The 19,009-nt window shown below is 34.4% G+C and overlaps 1 protein-coding gene across 1 annotated transcript in view; it reads left to right on the top strand.

Moving 5' to 3' along the window:
* CNBD1 (cyclic nucleotide binding domain containing 1) overlaps positions 1-19,009 on the top strand; it is a 395,245-nt gene that overhangs the window by 339,869 nt on the left and 36,367 nt on the right. The window contains 4 exon segments of the mRNA XM_049700473.1: positions 4,746-4,883; positions 6,114-6,150; positions 6,153-6,245; positions 13,000-13,006. Of these exon segments, the coding sequence (XP_049556430.1) occupies positions 4,746-4,883; positions 6,114-6,150; positions 6,153-6,245; positions 13,000-13,006 (275 nt within the window).

Below are 19,009 nucleotides of genomic sequence, written 5' to 3' on the forward strand. Positions count from 1 at the left end.
ATTTGATGTATATAATTTAAGATATATTATGTATCAATATAAAGATATTAAAAGAGATAATACAGGCATGAAAAATAACACAGAATTTTTTTAATTGAAATATACTTGTTATATAATATTGTGTAGTTTCAGGTGTACAGCAAAGTGATTCAACATATGCATATATGTATATCTATTTTTAAAATTCTTTTTCATTGTAGTTTATTACAAGATAGGGAATGTAGTTCCCTGTGCTATAAGTAGATCCTTGTTGTTTATCTATTTTATATATGGTAGTGTGTATCTTTTAATCCATATTCCCAATTTATCCCTATGCACCCCCCCTTCCCCTTTTGGTAACAATAAGTGTGATTTCTATGTCTGTTAGTCTTTGTGAATAAGTTCACTTGCACATTTTTTTAGATTCCACATACGTCTCTGATTTATTTCACTTAGTATGATAATCTTGGCATTTGTATTCTTTTTTTATGACTGAGTAATATTCCATTGTATATATACACCACAACTTCTTTATCCACTCATCTGTCGATGGACACTTAGGTTGTTTCCATGACTTGGCTACTGTAAATAGTTCCTCTATGAATGTTGGGGTACATGTATCTTTTCAAATGAAAGCTTTTGTCTTTTCTGGATATACGTCCAGGAGTGGGATTGCTGGATTATATAACAACTCTATTTTTTAGTTTTATGAGGAAATTCCATACTGTTCTCTATAGTGACTGTACCAGTTTAGATTCCAGCAGTGTAGGAGGTGTAGAACCCTCCTACCAGCAGTGTAGGAGGGTTCCTTTTCCTCCACACCTTCTCCAGCATTTATTACTTGTAGACTTTTTAATAATGACTATTCTGACTGGTGTGAGATGATACTTCATTGTAGTTTTGATTTGCATTTCTTTAATAATCAGCTATGTTGAGCATCTTTACACGTGCCTCTTGGCCATCTGTATGTCTTCTTTTGAGAAATGTCTATTTAGGTCTTCTGCCCATTCTTTAATTGGGTTGTTTGTTTCTTCATTGTTAAGTTGTATGAGCTGTTTGTATATTCTGAAAATTAAGCCTTTTTCGGTCACATCATTTGCAAATATTTTCTCTCATTCTGAGGGCTGTCTTTTTGTTTTGTTTAAGGTTTCCTTTGATGTGCAAAGACTCATGTTTGATTAGGTCCCATTTATTTATTTTTGCTTTTATTTCTATTGTCTTAGGAGACAGAGAATGTTGTTTTGAACCTGCATTTTAAATGTCTTCAGAAATGTCTAAAATTTAATCCATACTCCCTATTATCATCGAAAAAAATACAAGGAAGTTTGAAGAAAAATTTAATAAATCCTTTGTCATTTTCACTCCATTTCTCCTCTGAATAGCCTTTTACACTTGTATATGTTTCCCTGAACTGACATCAGGATATAAACAATTGTATACACTTACACAAATTACTGTTTCTGTAAATGTTCACTTTATAAAAATAGATTTTTAACATAAATTTTCACCTATTACTTTTTTTTTCATTATAAGGAATCTTAGGTTAAGATGTATAGATGTTACAAATCATTAACAGTATGTTAAAACTTAGAGTTGTTTGAATATATGTATAATTTACTCACAAATATATATATATACATACATAGATACATACATACATAGACACACACGTTACATACATATGCACAAACACACACACACATATTGATCTAAGTAGGTGACCACTAAGGAATATTCCAGTCAGGGGTTGCCAAAAAGTACTGCCTTAACATCTTTAAATGTATCCTTAAAAAAGTATTTATTTATTTAAGGTAGATTCCTAGGGAATGGGTTACTGGATAAAGTATTTTAAGCATTCTTTGTTTATTTTATTATTTATTTCCCATTTTTGAAGCTTTTTACAGTTTTTAGAGTTATGTATTAAAGTATCTCCCCAGTCTCATAGGTTAGAGTAATTTAATATTTTCATTCTGATGGATGAATATATGTGGGTACCATGTACATCTCTGTTTTCTAGTGAGGTTGAGCATGTTTCTTTTGCGTGCGATTCATTTGGCTGTTCTCTTCTGGAAATTTTACAAATATTTTTGTCATATTTATAATCATTTGCTTTTGTTGTTTTTATTTCTTAAGTCAAATTATTGGTGTTTATTAGACACTTTAGGTACATAAAAATTTTTATCATTTCTTTATTTTTATATCATTGTATTTATTTTCTTTTTTCCATTTAAAAAGTTCTAATTCTTATATTAAATTTGTAATTTGAACTAAGAAAAGTTGCATAAATCTTTTTCTCTTTCCTAATTCCAGAGCATAGACATTTTAATTCTATCTTCCTGCTCCTTTCTTTGGAGTTTCTGTTGTAAAATTATTTTAACTTTCTCTCATTTTAAAGGCATTCTATATTAGTCATTTAAAATTTATTATATATCAGTAAATGCTATTTACATTTACCAATTTTTATCAACTTCTTTGCATCCATTTTCTTTGGATTCAATGCTTTTCCAGCTAAAATTCATCTTTTAGTAATTTATTTCACATGCTGCCTAAAATTATCATCTTGTTGTTTGTTTTACTCTCACTCTATATTACTGTTATTTTAAGTAAATACACAATTCTAGTTCTTTGAATGTTCTTTTTTCTAGCATTTTGAAGGTGACCATATTATAGAACAGAATGGAAATGTTATAAATGTTAATTTTAAAATTAATTCAACTAAAATAAGTGGGTATGTAAAGAGCAAGGAAGTTGAATACTTTCCTAACATTGCTGGGTTGTCTGATGATATTGGTTAATGAATGAAGAAAGAAAGTCTTAAGAAGGTTATTCAAAATCATGGAGGACTTATGCTTTCATAATAATTTATTAGGTAACTCAGACTAAGTCTTATACTTTAAAAAAATTAGAAAATCTGGAAAAATATATAGAAAACATCTGCTTGAAATTATTGATAACTAATACGATGATGAAGGGGGATTTGGAGGAGAAAGTTTAAGGAAGTATAACAAATTTTGATTAGTGATATAAAATACAAATATGTATCTAAATTTTGTGTCCTCCATTTTCAGGACTCAACTCTTCTGTCATTTCTGGAAGTTTGCAGCTATTGTCACTTATGTATCACCTCACTCTCATATTTTTTAGCTTTCTTCTGGAAATCCTAGTAGATATAGGCTGAATGGTCTTCATTTATCTTCTATATCTTTTAAAATCTCCCACTTATTTCCATTACTTCTATATTTTTCATAGTTTATTCTGGATGTTTTTCTCATATTTTGTCCGTGTCCTGAATTCTTTCTTTAGTTTTAATTTACTAATTAATACATTCATTGTGTTTTTCTTTCAATAACTTTAATTTTTACTTATAGAAATTTAATTTTGTTCTTTCACAAAATGCCTCTTTTTGCCTCCATAATGTCGTGCTCTGGTTTTATGGTCTTAATATATTAAACGTGTACTGCTTCTTTTAAGTTCTTCATTTTTTTTTCTGGTTCTTTTTTTTGTTGACTTTCCTCATAAGGGTTTGTCCACTTATGTGGCTTGCAATTTTCTATAGTGATTTTGTTATTATCAGGAATTGCATTCCGTGGGAGTTCCTTGTCTTCTGAATTCATACATAGAGTTTAAAATTGAACCTTCCTGGATCCTAGGGTTTTTTCAGTTGTGTGCCAGGCTTTACATTAGCTTTGGGTCCTGTACTATGTGTGAATGTATACTCTGCACCCACACAGTTCCATAGCTAGATTAATGGTTAGAGTTTTTGTTGTTTCCATTTAATATATGGGACAATCCTTCAAGGTCCTAGGCTTTAAGCAAAAGTGTTCAACTCCAATTCCTCACCTGTATAGTCCTGAGTTTCCTATTCCAATATGGTTGACAACCCCAGAACTCAATCCCTTAGGACTTCCTCCTAGTTTGATATCACTGTGGACCACTTTGATTTCAGCAGTAATTGTTTCAAGTCCTCCTTTATTTCCAAACTTGCAGATTCAATCTCAGCTATTCATTCAACTAAAAAGAAAAATATTCAGCCTTTCTATGGATATGAAGTGGAAGATGGAAGTTTTCCCATATCATCATTAGATAGCCCTATTGACCTGATGTTTTCTCTGAGAAGCTTCCCTTGTTTTTCTAGATGTCCTTCAATTTTCCCAGGCAAACATGAATACAAATCCTCTTTGTAACTGTACACATTCTCACTACAGCCTAATAACTTACAATATGTATTCTAGTGGTAACATTTTTCCCATGCTTAATATTTATTCTTAGCATAGTAAATTAGGAGACCATACATGAATGCATATATATATCAGTGATTTATACCTGCCTAACACTGTATTCATTTCCATTATTACTTACCAACATATGAGTATAATAAAATAAACAGAAGAACATGGATATAAGTACACTATTTTCCTCATTCTTACAACAAATATTTATTGAATGGCTACTATGTACCAAGCACAATTTCAGGCATTTAAAATGAATCGGTGAATAAAACAGAAGATCTATTCTTATAACTTATTTGTTTCATGCTAATGAAAAAAAAATTAAAACAAAAATTTCTTGCTTTGGGAAAGTGACATTGGACAAAAGAAGTATGACATCCATGCAAGTATGTTTAGATCCCCTTCTTTCAAAGAGCAGGAGTGTGATCTACCATTTATCCTTTTGCTGGCTCTCCTAGATTGATCCTTTCACTATCATTGGTATTTTTATGTTGATGAATGATAATGAAGTTTAAGTAACTTTTGGTGTTTTTACAGCTTGGACAATGGAGTACCTTTGGAACCCTGGAAGTTACAGCTCAGACTGAATCATAAACAAAGGCGTTCTCAGTGGTGGCAGAAGAAGATTGTGAAATCCTTATAATCCCTGCAAAGAATTATGCAAAGTTGAAATCGGTATGACCGTATCTAATCTATGTATTAACACAATATGGGTATAAATTAACACTAAGTTTTGCCTCTGTAGGCAGAAGATGTCCATATCTCTTTTATATTTTAATTTGTCTTGAACTGGAGACCATAAAAATATGATATATTTGATGAATATCACTTAAGTCTCCTATGAGTAGTTGAAGTGGAAAGGTCTCTATGGATATAATTTGTTATAGGTTTGAGTGAATTTGGTTTTCCATGAATTTAAAATTCATCTGTTCATTCACTTATTCACTCTTTCATTCATTCAACAACCGTATGTTTTGGGTGTCAACAGCATGTCATGTATGAGGGATACCAGAATGATCAGAGATCTCTAAACCTCTACAGTCTACCTTAGGAAGAACAAATACTTGAGCATTATCTGAACACTATTTCATATGTATAACATACATCGAGACCGAGAGCTGCATGAGTAGGTGATCACAACTTAATTCTGAGCCCCTAATTCTGCTGCATTAGGATAACTTATTTTCTTCAATTTTAACAATTTATTCTCTTTTAGTCAAATCCCCAAATTCCCCTCTCTTCTATTTCTTCTCCCCTGGATGGAAGAAGAAGTTTGTATAAATGATGGATTGGGAGCCCACCATGGTCATGCTCTGTCAGCTCCTCTTGATAGGGTTTAACAATGGTACAGGTGCTGCAGAGCACTGGCATCAGTCACAGTGAGGTGCTCATGCTGGAGGGAGATGAGGAGACATCCATCTTCTTGATTTAGGTCTTTAATAGTTGGGATTTCTTTAGATAGAGTGGTCTCAGTGTTGGTGATACAGAAGACTTTCCTAGGATTCAACTTCCTTCCAAATCTCTGGTTTCAGAGTGTCTGGCTTAAAAAAAAAAGTTTCATATGTTTGTTTTTATTTTCAAAATGTCAGTATCATTTATTTGGTATTATCAAATACAACTTTTGAGTGTAGTCTTGACTATGATAGGTTTTTTTTTTTAATGCTAAAACATTTATAGGAGGCTAAAAATACTTTGAAAGGGGAAAATATTTTAGTAGCAGATCTGAAGATTAAAATTTCAGTATGGTTATGTGGTCACGCTGCTATAAAATTCAAATACATTTTATACTAAGTTACATCCATATAACCTTTATTTTTCTTTTACTGCCATTTATCTATCTTCTATATTTTTACCTCTTTTTTAAAAAATTATGTAATATAAAATTTGATAATGACTTTTTTTCAGGAAAAAACAAAACTGAAAAATAAAAATAAGGTGAAATTAATCGTAAGTGTCCATATTATACGGAGTGGCCTACTTTATCCATATATGAGCTAGTTACACTCACTTAATGGAAAAAATTTCCTCCAGGTCATGGTGAGTTTAAAGTAATTTTGGATTATTTCCTTTATATTACATTACATTATTGGAATTTGCAATTTTTCATAGATTTAATATTTTATATAATATTTCTTCACACGTGTTTCTCTAATATATTAAATATTACCTTTCAATTGGACATTTAGATTGTTGCTTTTTAAATTAAAAATCATTCTGTATTGACTTGAAGAGTGATCTCAGAAGTTGACTTACTTCCACATCCTCCTATTTCTCCCCACAGTCCCTACCCTTCTTGCCCCACCCTAGTAGTCAATGTAAAGACGAAACTATAAAGGATAAAGGTTGTGAGAAGTTACAGTCATTTTTTTTTTCTTTTTTCCTGGTAGAGCACCTACTTTAGCTGCATGTTTGCTTATCTGTACACATTATCAGGGGAAAATATCATTATAGAGAATAGATAAGACTGAGGTAAGGAGTAGCAGCAGTGAAGCTGCCTACATTTCCAATATTCAGCGTGACAATGATGCATGCATTTCCTGGGTTATGTATATACAAAATGTGTAGGTGGCATTGAGTCATTTTGTACAATATTTCCATTTATGAGAAGCATACTAAATAAGAGATGCCAACTGCTATTTACTGATGTTTGTGTCCCACAAAATTCATATGTTGAAGCTTTATTCACTAAGATTATGTTATTTGGATGTGGGACATTTGGCAGGCAATTAAGTCATGAGAGTGGAGCTCTCGTGAATGACATTAATGCCCTTAAAAGAAGAGATGAGAGAGAAAGAGTTGATCTCACTTTCTTGGCTATGTGAAGATACTGCAAGAAAGCAGCTATCTGCAAACAAGAAAGAGGGCTCTCATCAGACATTGAATCTATTCACACCTTGATCTTGGACTTCCCAGCCTTCAAAATTGTGAGGAATGTTCGTTGTTTAAGCCAACCCAGCTGATGCTATTTGTTATAGTAGCCAAAACTAAGACACCAACATAAGAGGAGCTACAGTAGGTGTGTCAGAATCTTCAGTCAGGAATCACTAGAGTGCCCTACCTCAAACCTGCAGATCCATAATTGCGGTGGGAGACGTGGTGCCAGGAGGAGGAGAACATTTCTGAATTAAGTTTGAAATTAAAGTTCTAAAAAGAATGAGTCTAAGTTATAAATTCCAAAATGTGACTATTCTAACAATAAAAATATGGTGAAGAAATTACAGAATCTGGCTAAGCTATCCTTTCAGGGAGCCGCTATATAATAGAAAAGTGAGGTTAATACAGCACCATACAGAAGATTCATTTATTGGAAAAAATGAATACCTATGCTTCAAAAGCTGAGACTCCCTAATAAACCTGTTCAATTTAGTGAGACTATGCACCCTTTCCTGAATTTGTTCCAAATTTCTTTCCTGTGCTTGTTTTTATATTTTATTTATCATTTTTTGAAATACAGTGTTTAGCCCATATTTAGACAAATATATATTTTCTTCTTGCTTATAAAAATTGAATGTCATGTTGTAGTTTTGTTCATGAAACATTTTTCCTAATGTTGTATTCATTTTTGGCCAAAAGTACACTTAGAAGACAAGAAGTAAACTGATGTGTAAAAAACTAGGAATTAGCATTTCTAGATTCAGTATATTTATTGTATAGAATTTTTTTTTAATTGGGTGTTTGGATTTACCATGGGTCTCCCTTCTGTATTCAAAATATTAACTCTTGGTCCATGCCTCAGTTCCAGGGCTATTTTATTTAAAAAAAATCTTAAACTTGCCAATTTATCAGGACATTAATATTTTTTAGATGGTTTTAGAGGAAGAAAGACACCATAATCAAAGATTTTTTTCAACTACGTGAACCAAAAGAATATGGGATTTGGAAAAGGGGAATAATTATGTGTTTTAATGTATTTGATTACTACTGATGAATAATATGTGTTTCAGTCTGAAATATCAATCTAAAACATTTAAATTTATCATCAAAAAGTTAAGAAGATGTGGACACATAGTTTCTTAGAATGCTGGGTTCAAGTTCTTATTTGGTAAGTACTTTTAAAGTAATGGTGGAAACTATCACATTGAACAATCTGTGATTGTATCGTATAAGTCTAAAGTAACATAATTCTTCCACTGATTCCCTGTTGTTAAAATATTTGGTCCTTACACTTACACAGTTTAAAAAAAAAAAAAATTTATCCTCCTTAGGGAAGAATGGCAATTTCACTAGATGATTCTCAAGGCTTCTTTCAGCTCTGAAATACTATGGTTCTTATAAATAAATATTCCTAGGTGAAGAATAAGTTCTTTAAACCTAAACTAATTTTCTTTTATGGTGGTGACAAACTTGATATATCAAAGAGAAACATTAAATATAATACTTCTCCACTTTACTCATGATTTATTTTGAATTTTTATCAGAAAATGTAGAGCATAGCTCAAATTATACTTTCAATATCTATTGATAGGCTTAAAATTAGCAGTAGTATGATTTCCAAAGCATAATTACTTGTGTTTTGATCTTATTTTAGAAAAATATATTGGATGAAGTTTCAGAGACATCTAGGAAATTATTCAAAAGATTGATAGAATTTAGGATTAATACCTGGAAATCTATGAAATAAATCTTATTTCTGGCACTATTCCTCTGTTAACTTAAGTCTTCTTACTTTTGCTTCATATGCAAAGGGAGATTGAGTTTAATGGATGTGTACAATGTTGCTTGTTATTTGGGTCTGTCTGGTTTGTATCACACCAGCTGAAATCTTCCCAGGTGATATATTTTCCAGGTGTGACTGGATAGAAAATGGAAACCAGCTGATCTCACTAATCAACCTGTTTCTATGTGTATCATGTGTATAAGAAGAAATGGTAAGTTAACTTGACATTAATGAACCATTTGTATACATTTTATTGTTATCCTGCTTATGTCAGTATGCTCCATATTTTCCAGGTTGGATATCATATAGCAAACATAATAATAAGAGATACCAAAAATGTAGTAAAAATTTAGTTTTAAAAGATAAAATATGCAAATATAGCAATTATAAAAAATTTTCTTGTCTTCAAAAGTCCAAAATGGAGAATTTCAGTCACAGTATTTATACCAAATGGAAATTTGAAGCTCTAGGCTCTAAATCCCAACTTTTTGACATCAGTCCTTCTAGATCAATTAACTCTGCAGGGTATCTAAACTTTTAGCCATAAGGACACTCTTGAGCATCCCAGAAACAGGTTTGTGTCTAGGGGTGCCATTGATAGTGATGCATTTTTCTTCCTCTTTTCTTCTTTTGCATAAGTGAATATTTTGTAATATAGCATATTAATTCATTTAATTAATTTTAATAGGCTTTATTATTTAGAGAAGTTTTCAGTTCACATCAAAACTGAGCAGAAGGTACAGAGATTTCCCATATACCCCCTGCCCCCAGTCTTGCACACTATCCCCTGCTATTAGCATACTCCATTAGAGTGGTTCATTTGTTACAATTAATGAACCTACATGGAAACATCATCAACCAAAGCCCATAGCTTACATTAAGGCTCACTTTTGGTATTAGACATTCTGTGGGTTGGACAAATGTATAACGATATTTATCCACCATTATAGTATTGTACAGAATAGTTACTGCCTTAAAAATTCTCTGTGTTCCACATTTTCATCTCTCCCTCCTCCCTAAACCCTTGGCAAACACTGATCTTTTTACTGCTTTCTTTTGATTTTACCATCTCCAGATTGTCAAAGAATTGGAATCATAAAATATATATGTAGCCTTTTCAGATTGGTTTCTTTCACTTTAATATTTAAGTTTCTTCCAAATCTTTTCATTGTTTGATAGCTCACTTCTTCTTAACACTGGATAATATACCATTGTCTGGATGTACCACAGTGTATGTAACTATTCACCTACTGAAAGGCATCTTAGTTGCATTCAGGTTTTAGCATTATGAATGAAGCTGCTAAAAACATTTGCATGCAGGTTTTGTGTGGACATAAGTAAATAATTTATTATGTGCAAAACACTAAACTAGTTGCTTTGTGGAGATTAAAAGAAATGGATTTAAAATCAAACAAACTCAAGTATTTGAGGAACTAAATGTAAGGTTTTGGTTTGATCTCAAAGAATTAACAATTAGAAAAAAATATACAAAGGTGTGTTTGTTTATTTAACATCTTTATTGGAGTATAATTCCTTTACAATGATGTGTTAGTTTCTTCTGTATAACAAAGTGAATCAGCTATACATATACATATATCCCCATATCTCCTACTTCTTGCATCTCCCTCCCACCTTCCCTATCCCACCCCTCTAGGTGGACACAAAGCACGGAGCTTATCTCCCTGTGCTATTTTTTTTTCTTAGATTCCATATATATGTGTTAACCTATGGTATTCGTTTTCCTCTTTTGGACATAATTCAATCTGTACAAACTCTTGAGGTCCATCCAACTCACTACAAATAACTCAATTTCGTTTCTTGTTATGGCTGAGTAATATTCCATTGTATATATGTGCCACATCTTCTTTAACCATTCATCTGCTGATGGACACTTAGGTGGCTTCCATGTCCTGGCTATTGTAAATAGAGCTGCAATGAACATTGTGGTATGTGATTCTTTTAGAATTATGGTTTTCTCAGGGTATATGCCCAGTAGTGAGATTGCTGGGTAGTATGAGAGTTCTATATTAAGTTTTTTAAGGAACCTCCATACTGTTCTCCATAGTGACTGTATCAATTTACTTTCCCACCAACAGTGAAAAAGGATCCCCTTTTCTCCACACCCTATTCAGCATTTGTTGTTTGTAGACCTTTTGATGATGGCCATCCTGACTCATGTGAGGTGATACCTCATTGTAGTTTTGATTTGCATTTCTCTAATGATTAGTGATGTTGAGCATCATTTCATGTGTTTGTTGGCAATCTGTATATCTTGTTTGGAAAAATGTCTATTTATGTTTTTTGCCCATTTTTGGATTGGGTTGTTTGTTTTTATGATATTGAGCTGCATGAGCTGTTTGTGTATTTTAGAGATTAATCCCTTGTCAGTTGCTTAATTTGCAAATATTTCCTCCCATTCTGAAGGTTGTCTCTTCATCTTGTCATGGTTTCCTTGCCTGTGCACAAGCTTTTAAGGTTCATTAGGTCACATTTGTTTATTTTTCTTTTTATTTATTTTATTTATTTGTTTTTATTTATTCTTTTATCTAAGAGGTGGGTCAAAAAGGGTCTTGTGGTGATTTATGTCATAGAGTGTTCTGCCTGTTTTCCTCTAAGAGTTTGAGAGTGTCTGGCCTTACATTTAGTTCTTTAATTGATTTTGAGTTTATTTTTGTGTATGGTGTTAGGGAGTGTTCTAATTTCATTCTTTTACATGTAGCTGTCCAGTTTTCCCAGTACAACTTACTGAAGAGGTTATCTTTTCTCCATTGTATATTCTTGTCTCCTTTATCAAAGATAAGGTGACCATGTGTACATGGGTTTATCTCTGGGATTTCCATCCTGTTCCATTGATCTATATTTCTATTTTTGTGTCCGTACCATACTGTCTTGATTACTGTATCTTTGTAGTATAGTCTGAAGTCAGGGAGTCTGATTCCTCCAGCTCCATTTTTCTTTCTCAAGATTACTTAGGCTATTTCCATCCAAATTGTGAAATGTTTCTTTCTAGTTCTGTGAATAGTGTCATTGGAAGTTTGACAGGGATTGCATTGAATCTGTAGACAGCTTTGGGTAGTATAATAATTTTCACAATATTGATTCTTCCAAAACAAGAACATGGTATATCTCTCCATCTGTTTGTATCATCTATAATTTCTTTCATCAGTGTCTTATGGTTTTCTGTATACAGATAATTTTTCTTCTTAGTAGGTTTATTCCTAAGTATTTTGTTCTTTATTTTGCAATGGTAAATGGGAGTGTTTCATTAATTTCTCTTTCAGAGTTTTCATCATTAGTGTATAGGAATGCAAGAGGTTTCTGTGCATGAATTTTGCATTCTGCTACTTTACTAAATTTATTGATCAGCTCTAGTAGTTTTCTCACAATATCGTTAAGATTTTTTATGTATAATATCATGTCATATGCAAAGAGTGACAGTTTTACTTCTTTTCCGATTTGGATTCCTTTTATTTCTTATTCTTCTCTGATTGCTGTGGCTAAAACTTCCAAAATTAGGTTGAATAATAGTGGTGAGAGTGGGCAACCTTGTCTTGTTCCTGATATTAGTGGAAATGGTTTCAGTTTTTCACCATGGAGAACAATGTTAGCTGTTGGTTTGTATATATGGTCTTTTCTATGTTGAGTTTAGTCCCTTCTCTGCCTACTTTCTGAGGGTTTCTATCATAAATGGGTGTTGAATTTTGTCAGAAGCTTTTGATTTAGATGATCATATGTGTTTTCTCATTCAATTTCTTAATATGTTTTATCACATTGATTCAGTTGCGTATATTGAAGCATCCTTGCAACTCTGGGATAAACCCCACTTGATCACAGTGTATGATCCTTTTAATGTGCTGTTGGATTCTTTTTGCTAGTATTTTGTTGAGGATTTTTGCATCTATGTTTATCAGTGATATTGGCCTGTACTTTTTGACATCTCTGGTTTTGGTATCAGGGTGATGGTGGACTTGTAGAATGAGTTTGGGAGTGTTCCTTCCTCTTCTATATCTTGGAAGAATTTGAGAAATATAGATGTTAGCTCTTCTCTAAATGTTTGATAGAATTCACCTGTGAATCCATCTGGTCCTGGGCTTTTGTTTGTTGGAAGATTTTTAATCACAGTTTCAATTTCAGTGCTTGTGTTTGGTCTGTTTTTATTTTGTATATCTTCCTGGCTCAGTCTCGGAAGGCTGCTCTTTTCTAAGAATTTGTCCATTTATTCCAGGTTGTCCATTTTAATGGCATATATTTACTTGTAGTAATCTCTCATGATCCTTTGTATTTCTGCAGTGTCAGTTGTTACTTCTCCTTTTTCATTTCTAATTCTATTGATTTGAGTCATCTCCCTTTTTTCATGATGAATCTGGCTAATTCTTTTTCAAATTTGTTTATCTTTTCAAAGAACCAGCTTTTAATTTTATTGATCTTTGCTATTGTTTCTTCATTTCTTTTTCATTTATTTCTGATTTGATTTCTGATTTGATTCTTTCCTTCTGCTAAATGTGTTTTTGTTGTTGTTGTTCTTGTTTCTCTAATTGCTTTAAGTGTAACGTTAGGTTGTTTGAGATGTTTCTTGTTTCTTGAGGTAGGACTGTATTGCTATAATCTTCCATCTTAGAACTGGTTTTGCTGCATCTCATGAGTTTTGGGTCATCATGTTTTCATTGTCATTTTTTTCTAGGCATTTTTAAAATTTCCTCTTTGATTTCTTCAGTGATCTCTTGATTATTTAGTAGTGTATTGTTTAGCCTCCATGTGTTTCTAATTTTTACAGTTTTTTTCCTGTAATTGATATCTAGTCTCATAGTGCTGTGGTCAGAAAAGATACTTGATATGATTTCAATTTTCTTAAATTTACCAAGACTCGATTTGTGACACGAGATATGATCGATCCTGGAGAATGTTTCATGAGTACTTGAGAAGAAATTGTATTCTTCTGCTTTTGGATGGAATGTCCTATAAATATCAATTAAGCCCATCTTGTTTAATGTATTATTTACAGTTTGTGTTTCCTTATTTATATATATTTTGGTTGATCTGTCCATTGGTGAAAGTAGGGTGTTAAAGTCCCCTATTATGGGGCTTCCCTGGTGGCACAGTGGTTGAGAGTCCACCTGCTGATGTAGGGGACATGGGTTCATGCTCTGGTCCGGGAAGATCCCACATGCCGCAGAGCGGCTGGGCCTGTGAGCCATGGCCACTGAGCCTGCGTGTCCGGAGCCTGTGCTCCACAACAGGAGATGCCACAATAGTGAGAGGCCCGCATAGAGAACAACAACAAAAAAAATCCCATACTATGATTGTGTTACAGTCAATTTCCCCTTTTATGGCTCTTAGCATTTGCCTTATTTACTGAGGCGCTCCTATGTTGGGTGCATAAATATTTACAATTGTTATCTCTTTTTCTTGGCTTGATCCCTTGATCATTATGTAGTGCCCTTCTTTGTCTCTTCTAATAGTCTTTATTTTAAAATCTATTTTGTCTGTTATGAGAATGCTCCTCCAGCTCTCTTTTGATTTTCATTTGAATGGAGTATCTTTTTTCGTCCTCTCACTTTCAGCCTGTATGTGTCCCTGGGTCTGAAGTGGGTCTCTTGTATACAGCATATATATGGATCTTGTTATTGTATCCATTCATCCAGTCTAGTCTATGTCTTTTGTTTGGAGCATTTAATCCATTTACATTTAAGGTTGCAATCAATATCCATGTCCCTATTACCATTTTCTGAATTGTTTTGGGTTTGTTATTCTAGGTCTTTCTCTTCTCTTGTATTTCCTGCTTAAGGAAGTTCCTTTAGCCTTTGTTGTAAAGCTGGTTTGGTTGTGCTGAATCCTTGCAGCTTTTGCTTGTCTGTAAACGTTTTAATTTTTCCTTCAAATCTGAATGTGATCCTTGCTGGGTAGAGTAATCTTGGTTGTAGGTTTTTGCCTTTCATCACTTTAAATATGTCCTTTCATTCCCTTCTGGCTTTCAGAGTTTCTGCTGAAAGATCAGCTGTTAACTTTATGGGGATTCCTTTGTATGTTATTTGTTGCTTTTCCCTGTTGCTTTAAATATGTTTTCTTTTTATTCAATTTTTGATAGCTTGATTAATATGTGTCTTGGTGTTTTTCTCCTTAGATTTATCCTGTATGGGACTCTCTGAACTTCCTGGACTTGATTAACTCTTTCCTTTCCTATGTTAGGGAAGTTTTCAACTATAATCCCTTCAAATGTTTTCTCAGTGCCTTTCTCTTTCTCTTCTTCTTCTGGGACCCCTATAATTCAAATGTTGGTGTGTTTGATGTTGTCACAGAGTTCTTTGAGACTGTCATCAATTCTTTTCATTCTTTTTTCTTTATTCTGCTCTGTGGTAGTTATTTCCAATATTTTATCTTCCAGGTCACTTATCCATTCTCCCTCACTTTTTCTGCTATTGATTCCCTCTAGAGAATTTTTAATTTCATTTATTGTGTTGTTCATCATTGTTTGTTTGCTGTCTAGTTCTTCTAGGTCTTTGTTAAACATTTCTTGTATTTTCTCCAATCTATTTCCAAGATTTTGGATCAATTTTACTGTCATTACTCTGAATTCTTTTTCAGGTAGACTGCCTATTTCCTCTTCATTTGTTTGGTCTGGTGGGTTTTTTCCTTGCTCCTTCATCTGCTGTGTATTTCTCTGTCTTCTCTTTTGCTTAACTTACTGTGTTTGGGGTCTCCAATTCACAGGCTCCATGTTCATAGTTCCCATTGTTTTTAGTGTCTGCTCCCATTGGGTAAGGTTTGTTCAGTCGGTTGTGTAGGCTTCCTGGTGGAGGGTACTGGTGCCTGTGTTCTGGTGGATGAGGCTGCATCTTGTCTTTCTGGTGGGCAGGACCATGTCCTTTGATGATTTTTGTGGTGTCTGTGAACTAATTACGATTTTAGGCAGCCTGTGTGCTAATGGGTGTGTTTGTGTTCCTGTCTTGCTAGTTGTTTAGTATGGGGTGTACAGTGTTTTAGCTTGCTGGTTGGTGAGTGGAGCTGGGTCTTAGTGTTGAGATGGAGATCTCTGGGAGAGCTTTTGCTGTTTGATATTACTTGGAGCTGGATGGTCTCTGTGCACCAATGTCCTGAACTCAGCTCTCCCACCTCAGAGGCTCAGGGCCTGACTCCTGGCCAGAGCACAAAGACCCTGTCAGCCTCATGGCTCAGAAGAAAAGTGAGAAAAGAGAGAAAGAAAGAAAAATAGAAAGAAAGAAAAAAAGGAGAAAAAATAATAACAAAATAAGTTAAAGTTATTAAAATAGAAAAAACATTAAAAAATAAAAAAAAATATGAAGAAAAGAAAGAGAGAAAGAAAAAAGAGGGCAACCCCACAAAAAACAAATCCACCCATGATATCAAGTGCTAAAACTTACTAAAAAAACAAAAAACAAAAAAACCCTGACAAACAGAACCCTAGGACAAATGGTAAAAGCAAAGCTATACAGACAAAATCACAGAGAGAAGCATACACAGACACACTCACAGAAAGAGAAAAAATATATATACATATAAAAAAAATGAAAGAGAACACTCAAATCAGTAAACAAATCTACCAATGATAATAAGCTCTAAATACTAAAGTATGATAAACATAAACCAGAAAGAAATTAGGTGCAAAAAGGAAATCCCAAGTCTCCAGTTGCTCCCAAAGCCCACCATCTCAATTTTGGGTTGATTTGTTGTCTATTCAGCTATTCCACAGATGCAGGGCACATCAAGTTGATTGTGGAGATTTAATTCACTGCCCCTGAGGCTGCTGGGAGAAATTTCCCTTTCTCTTCTTTGTTTGCATAGCTCCTGTGGTTCAACTTTGGATTTGGCCCGCCTCTGTGTGTAGGTCAACTGAGGGTGTCTCTTTCCTGCCCAGGCAGGATGGGGTTAAAGTAGCAGCTGATTAGGTGGCTCTGGCTCACTCAGGCCAGAGAGAGGGAGTGGTGTGGAATGTGGGGTGAGCCCGCAGCAGCAAAGGCTGGCGTGAAGTTGCACCAGCCTGAGTCATACTGTGTGTTCTCCCAGAGAAGTTGTTCCTGGATTACGTGACCCTGGCAGAGGTAGGTTGAACAGGATCGTGGGAGTGGAGGTGTGGATAATGACCTGTGCTTTCACACAACTTTCTTGGTGGCTGTAGCAGCAGCCTTAGCATTTCATGTCCATCTCTGGTGTCTGCTCTGATAACTGTGGCTCACACCCATCTCTGGATCTCATTTAGATGGTGCTCTAAATACCCTCTCCTCGTGCACCCTGAAACAATGGTCTCTTGCCTCTTAGACAGTTCCAGACATTTTCCTGGACTGCCTCCTGGCTAGCTGTGGTGCATTAGTCCCCTTCACACTGTGTTCACGCAGCCAACCCCAGTCCTCTCCCTGGGATCTGACCTCCAAAGCCGAAGCCTCAGCTCTCACCTCCCACCTGCCCCGGTGGGTGAGCGGAGAAACCTCTCAGTCTGGTGAGTGCTGGTCAGCACTGATCCTCTGTACAAGAATTGCTCCACTTTACCTTCTGCACCCCTGTAGCTGTGCTCTCCTCCATGGCTCTGAAGCTTCCCACCCGCCGCCGACCTCCCCACTCCATCTCTGCCAGTGAAGAGGCTTTGTAGTATGTGGAAACTTTTCCTCCTTCACAGCTCCCTCCCAGAAGTGCAGGTCCTATCCCTATTCTTTTGTTTCTGTTTTTTCTTTTTTATTTTTCCCTACCAGGTATGTGGGGTGTTTCTTGCCTTTTGGGAAGTCTGACGTCTTCTGCCAGCATTCATTAGGTATTCTGTAGGAGTTGTTCCACATGTGGATGTATTTGTGGGGAAGAAGGTGATCTCCACGTCTTACTCCTCCACCATCTTGAAGGTCTCCCCTTAAAAGTGTATTTTTAAATTAATAAGATGATATAAAATAATTATTTTATATGATTATGGGTATGTCTCCCCTAGTGTATTTATAATATACAAAGTGTATCACCCACAAATAAATTTATATGATTTACCCCCCCAAAATTAATAAGATGCATCCCAAATATCACACATTACAATAAATTTCAGTGTCTCATGGACATATATATTACCTATGAAAATATTCTTAAATTACTATTTTCCAACAGATGCAATAGAAACTAAATGAGGGAGAGGATTTTTTGAACATGGTTGAACAGTGGCTGGGAGTGATAGTTGCAGGCAGGAAAAATAACATGCATCAATACAGGGTTTGCACATCTTGATTCAGGAGAGCAGTTCAAATAGCCCAATTCAAGTTAATAAGGTGTTTATTCATCAGCATTGGGCACTCAGTCAAAACTATAGAGAATACAAAGCATTTTAAATGACATATTCATGTGCATGTGCCTAATTTTATTGCAAATGTTGTATCATTAAAGGTTTTGAATAGATGTCTGAAGAAGTAAAAAATTTAGAGGAGTGAATCAGGCAGAGAAATATGAATGATGGTTAAAAGGAGAGAGGCACTAGAAAACCAGGAAAACAAGTAGGAGTCTATTTTGGTAGTGCAGAGGGAAAGAGACAAAAGGCAGTAGTGACACCATTAATGGAAGGAATTTATGTGAGAGACATTTTAATTTTTCTAGGTATGGAATGGAATATAACCTCTCAAGTACATTTTCAGTACTCCCTAGCACTGCTAGAATTCTACACCATGCTTTGTTTTGTGTTGATTTTTTTTTTGTTTTTAATTTCAACCAGAATATTTTGTTGCTGCATGTGTATATCTGTGGATGTCAGCCTACGTTCTTACTCCAGTCACCAGGCAGTATTCTCAAGCATGGATTTAAATAAACCTGTGCTCTCACCCAACACCTCACAGTTAGAATAAAGTTCTTCTAGTATTTCCCAGAGGTATTCAAATGCAGACCACCCCATCCCCACTCCCAAGACATTTGTGAATGTAAATAGACCATTATTTTAAATGTTCATGGGACAGTTGCTTTCTTTTCCTACCAAGAACCCAAGCTAATCGTAACTTTCTAAATGACTTGCTGCATCTTTGGACAGATAGTTGTAATTCATGTTATCATTGAAAATCTTGATATTATGTAGGGTGTTTGTTCTTACTCCCTACCTTGTAGAAGCACAAAATTTTCCTTCCCTCTAAGTTTGATCATTAAAGCCCAAGTTTATAGGATGTTGCCATCTGCA

This window comes from Orcinus orca, chromosome 17 (genome assembly GCF_937001465.1).
Source record: "Orcinus orca chromosome 17, mOrcOrc1.1, whole genome shotgun sequence".
In the NCBI taxonomy this organism is placed as follows: Eukaryota; Metazoa; Chordata; class Mammalia; order Artiodactyla; family Delphinidae; genus Orcinus; species Orcinus orca.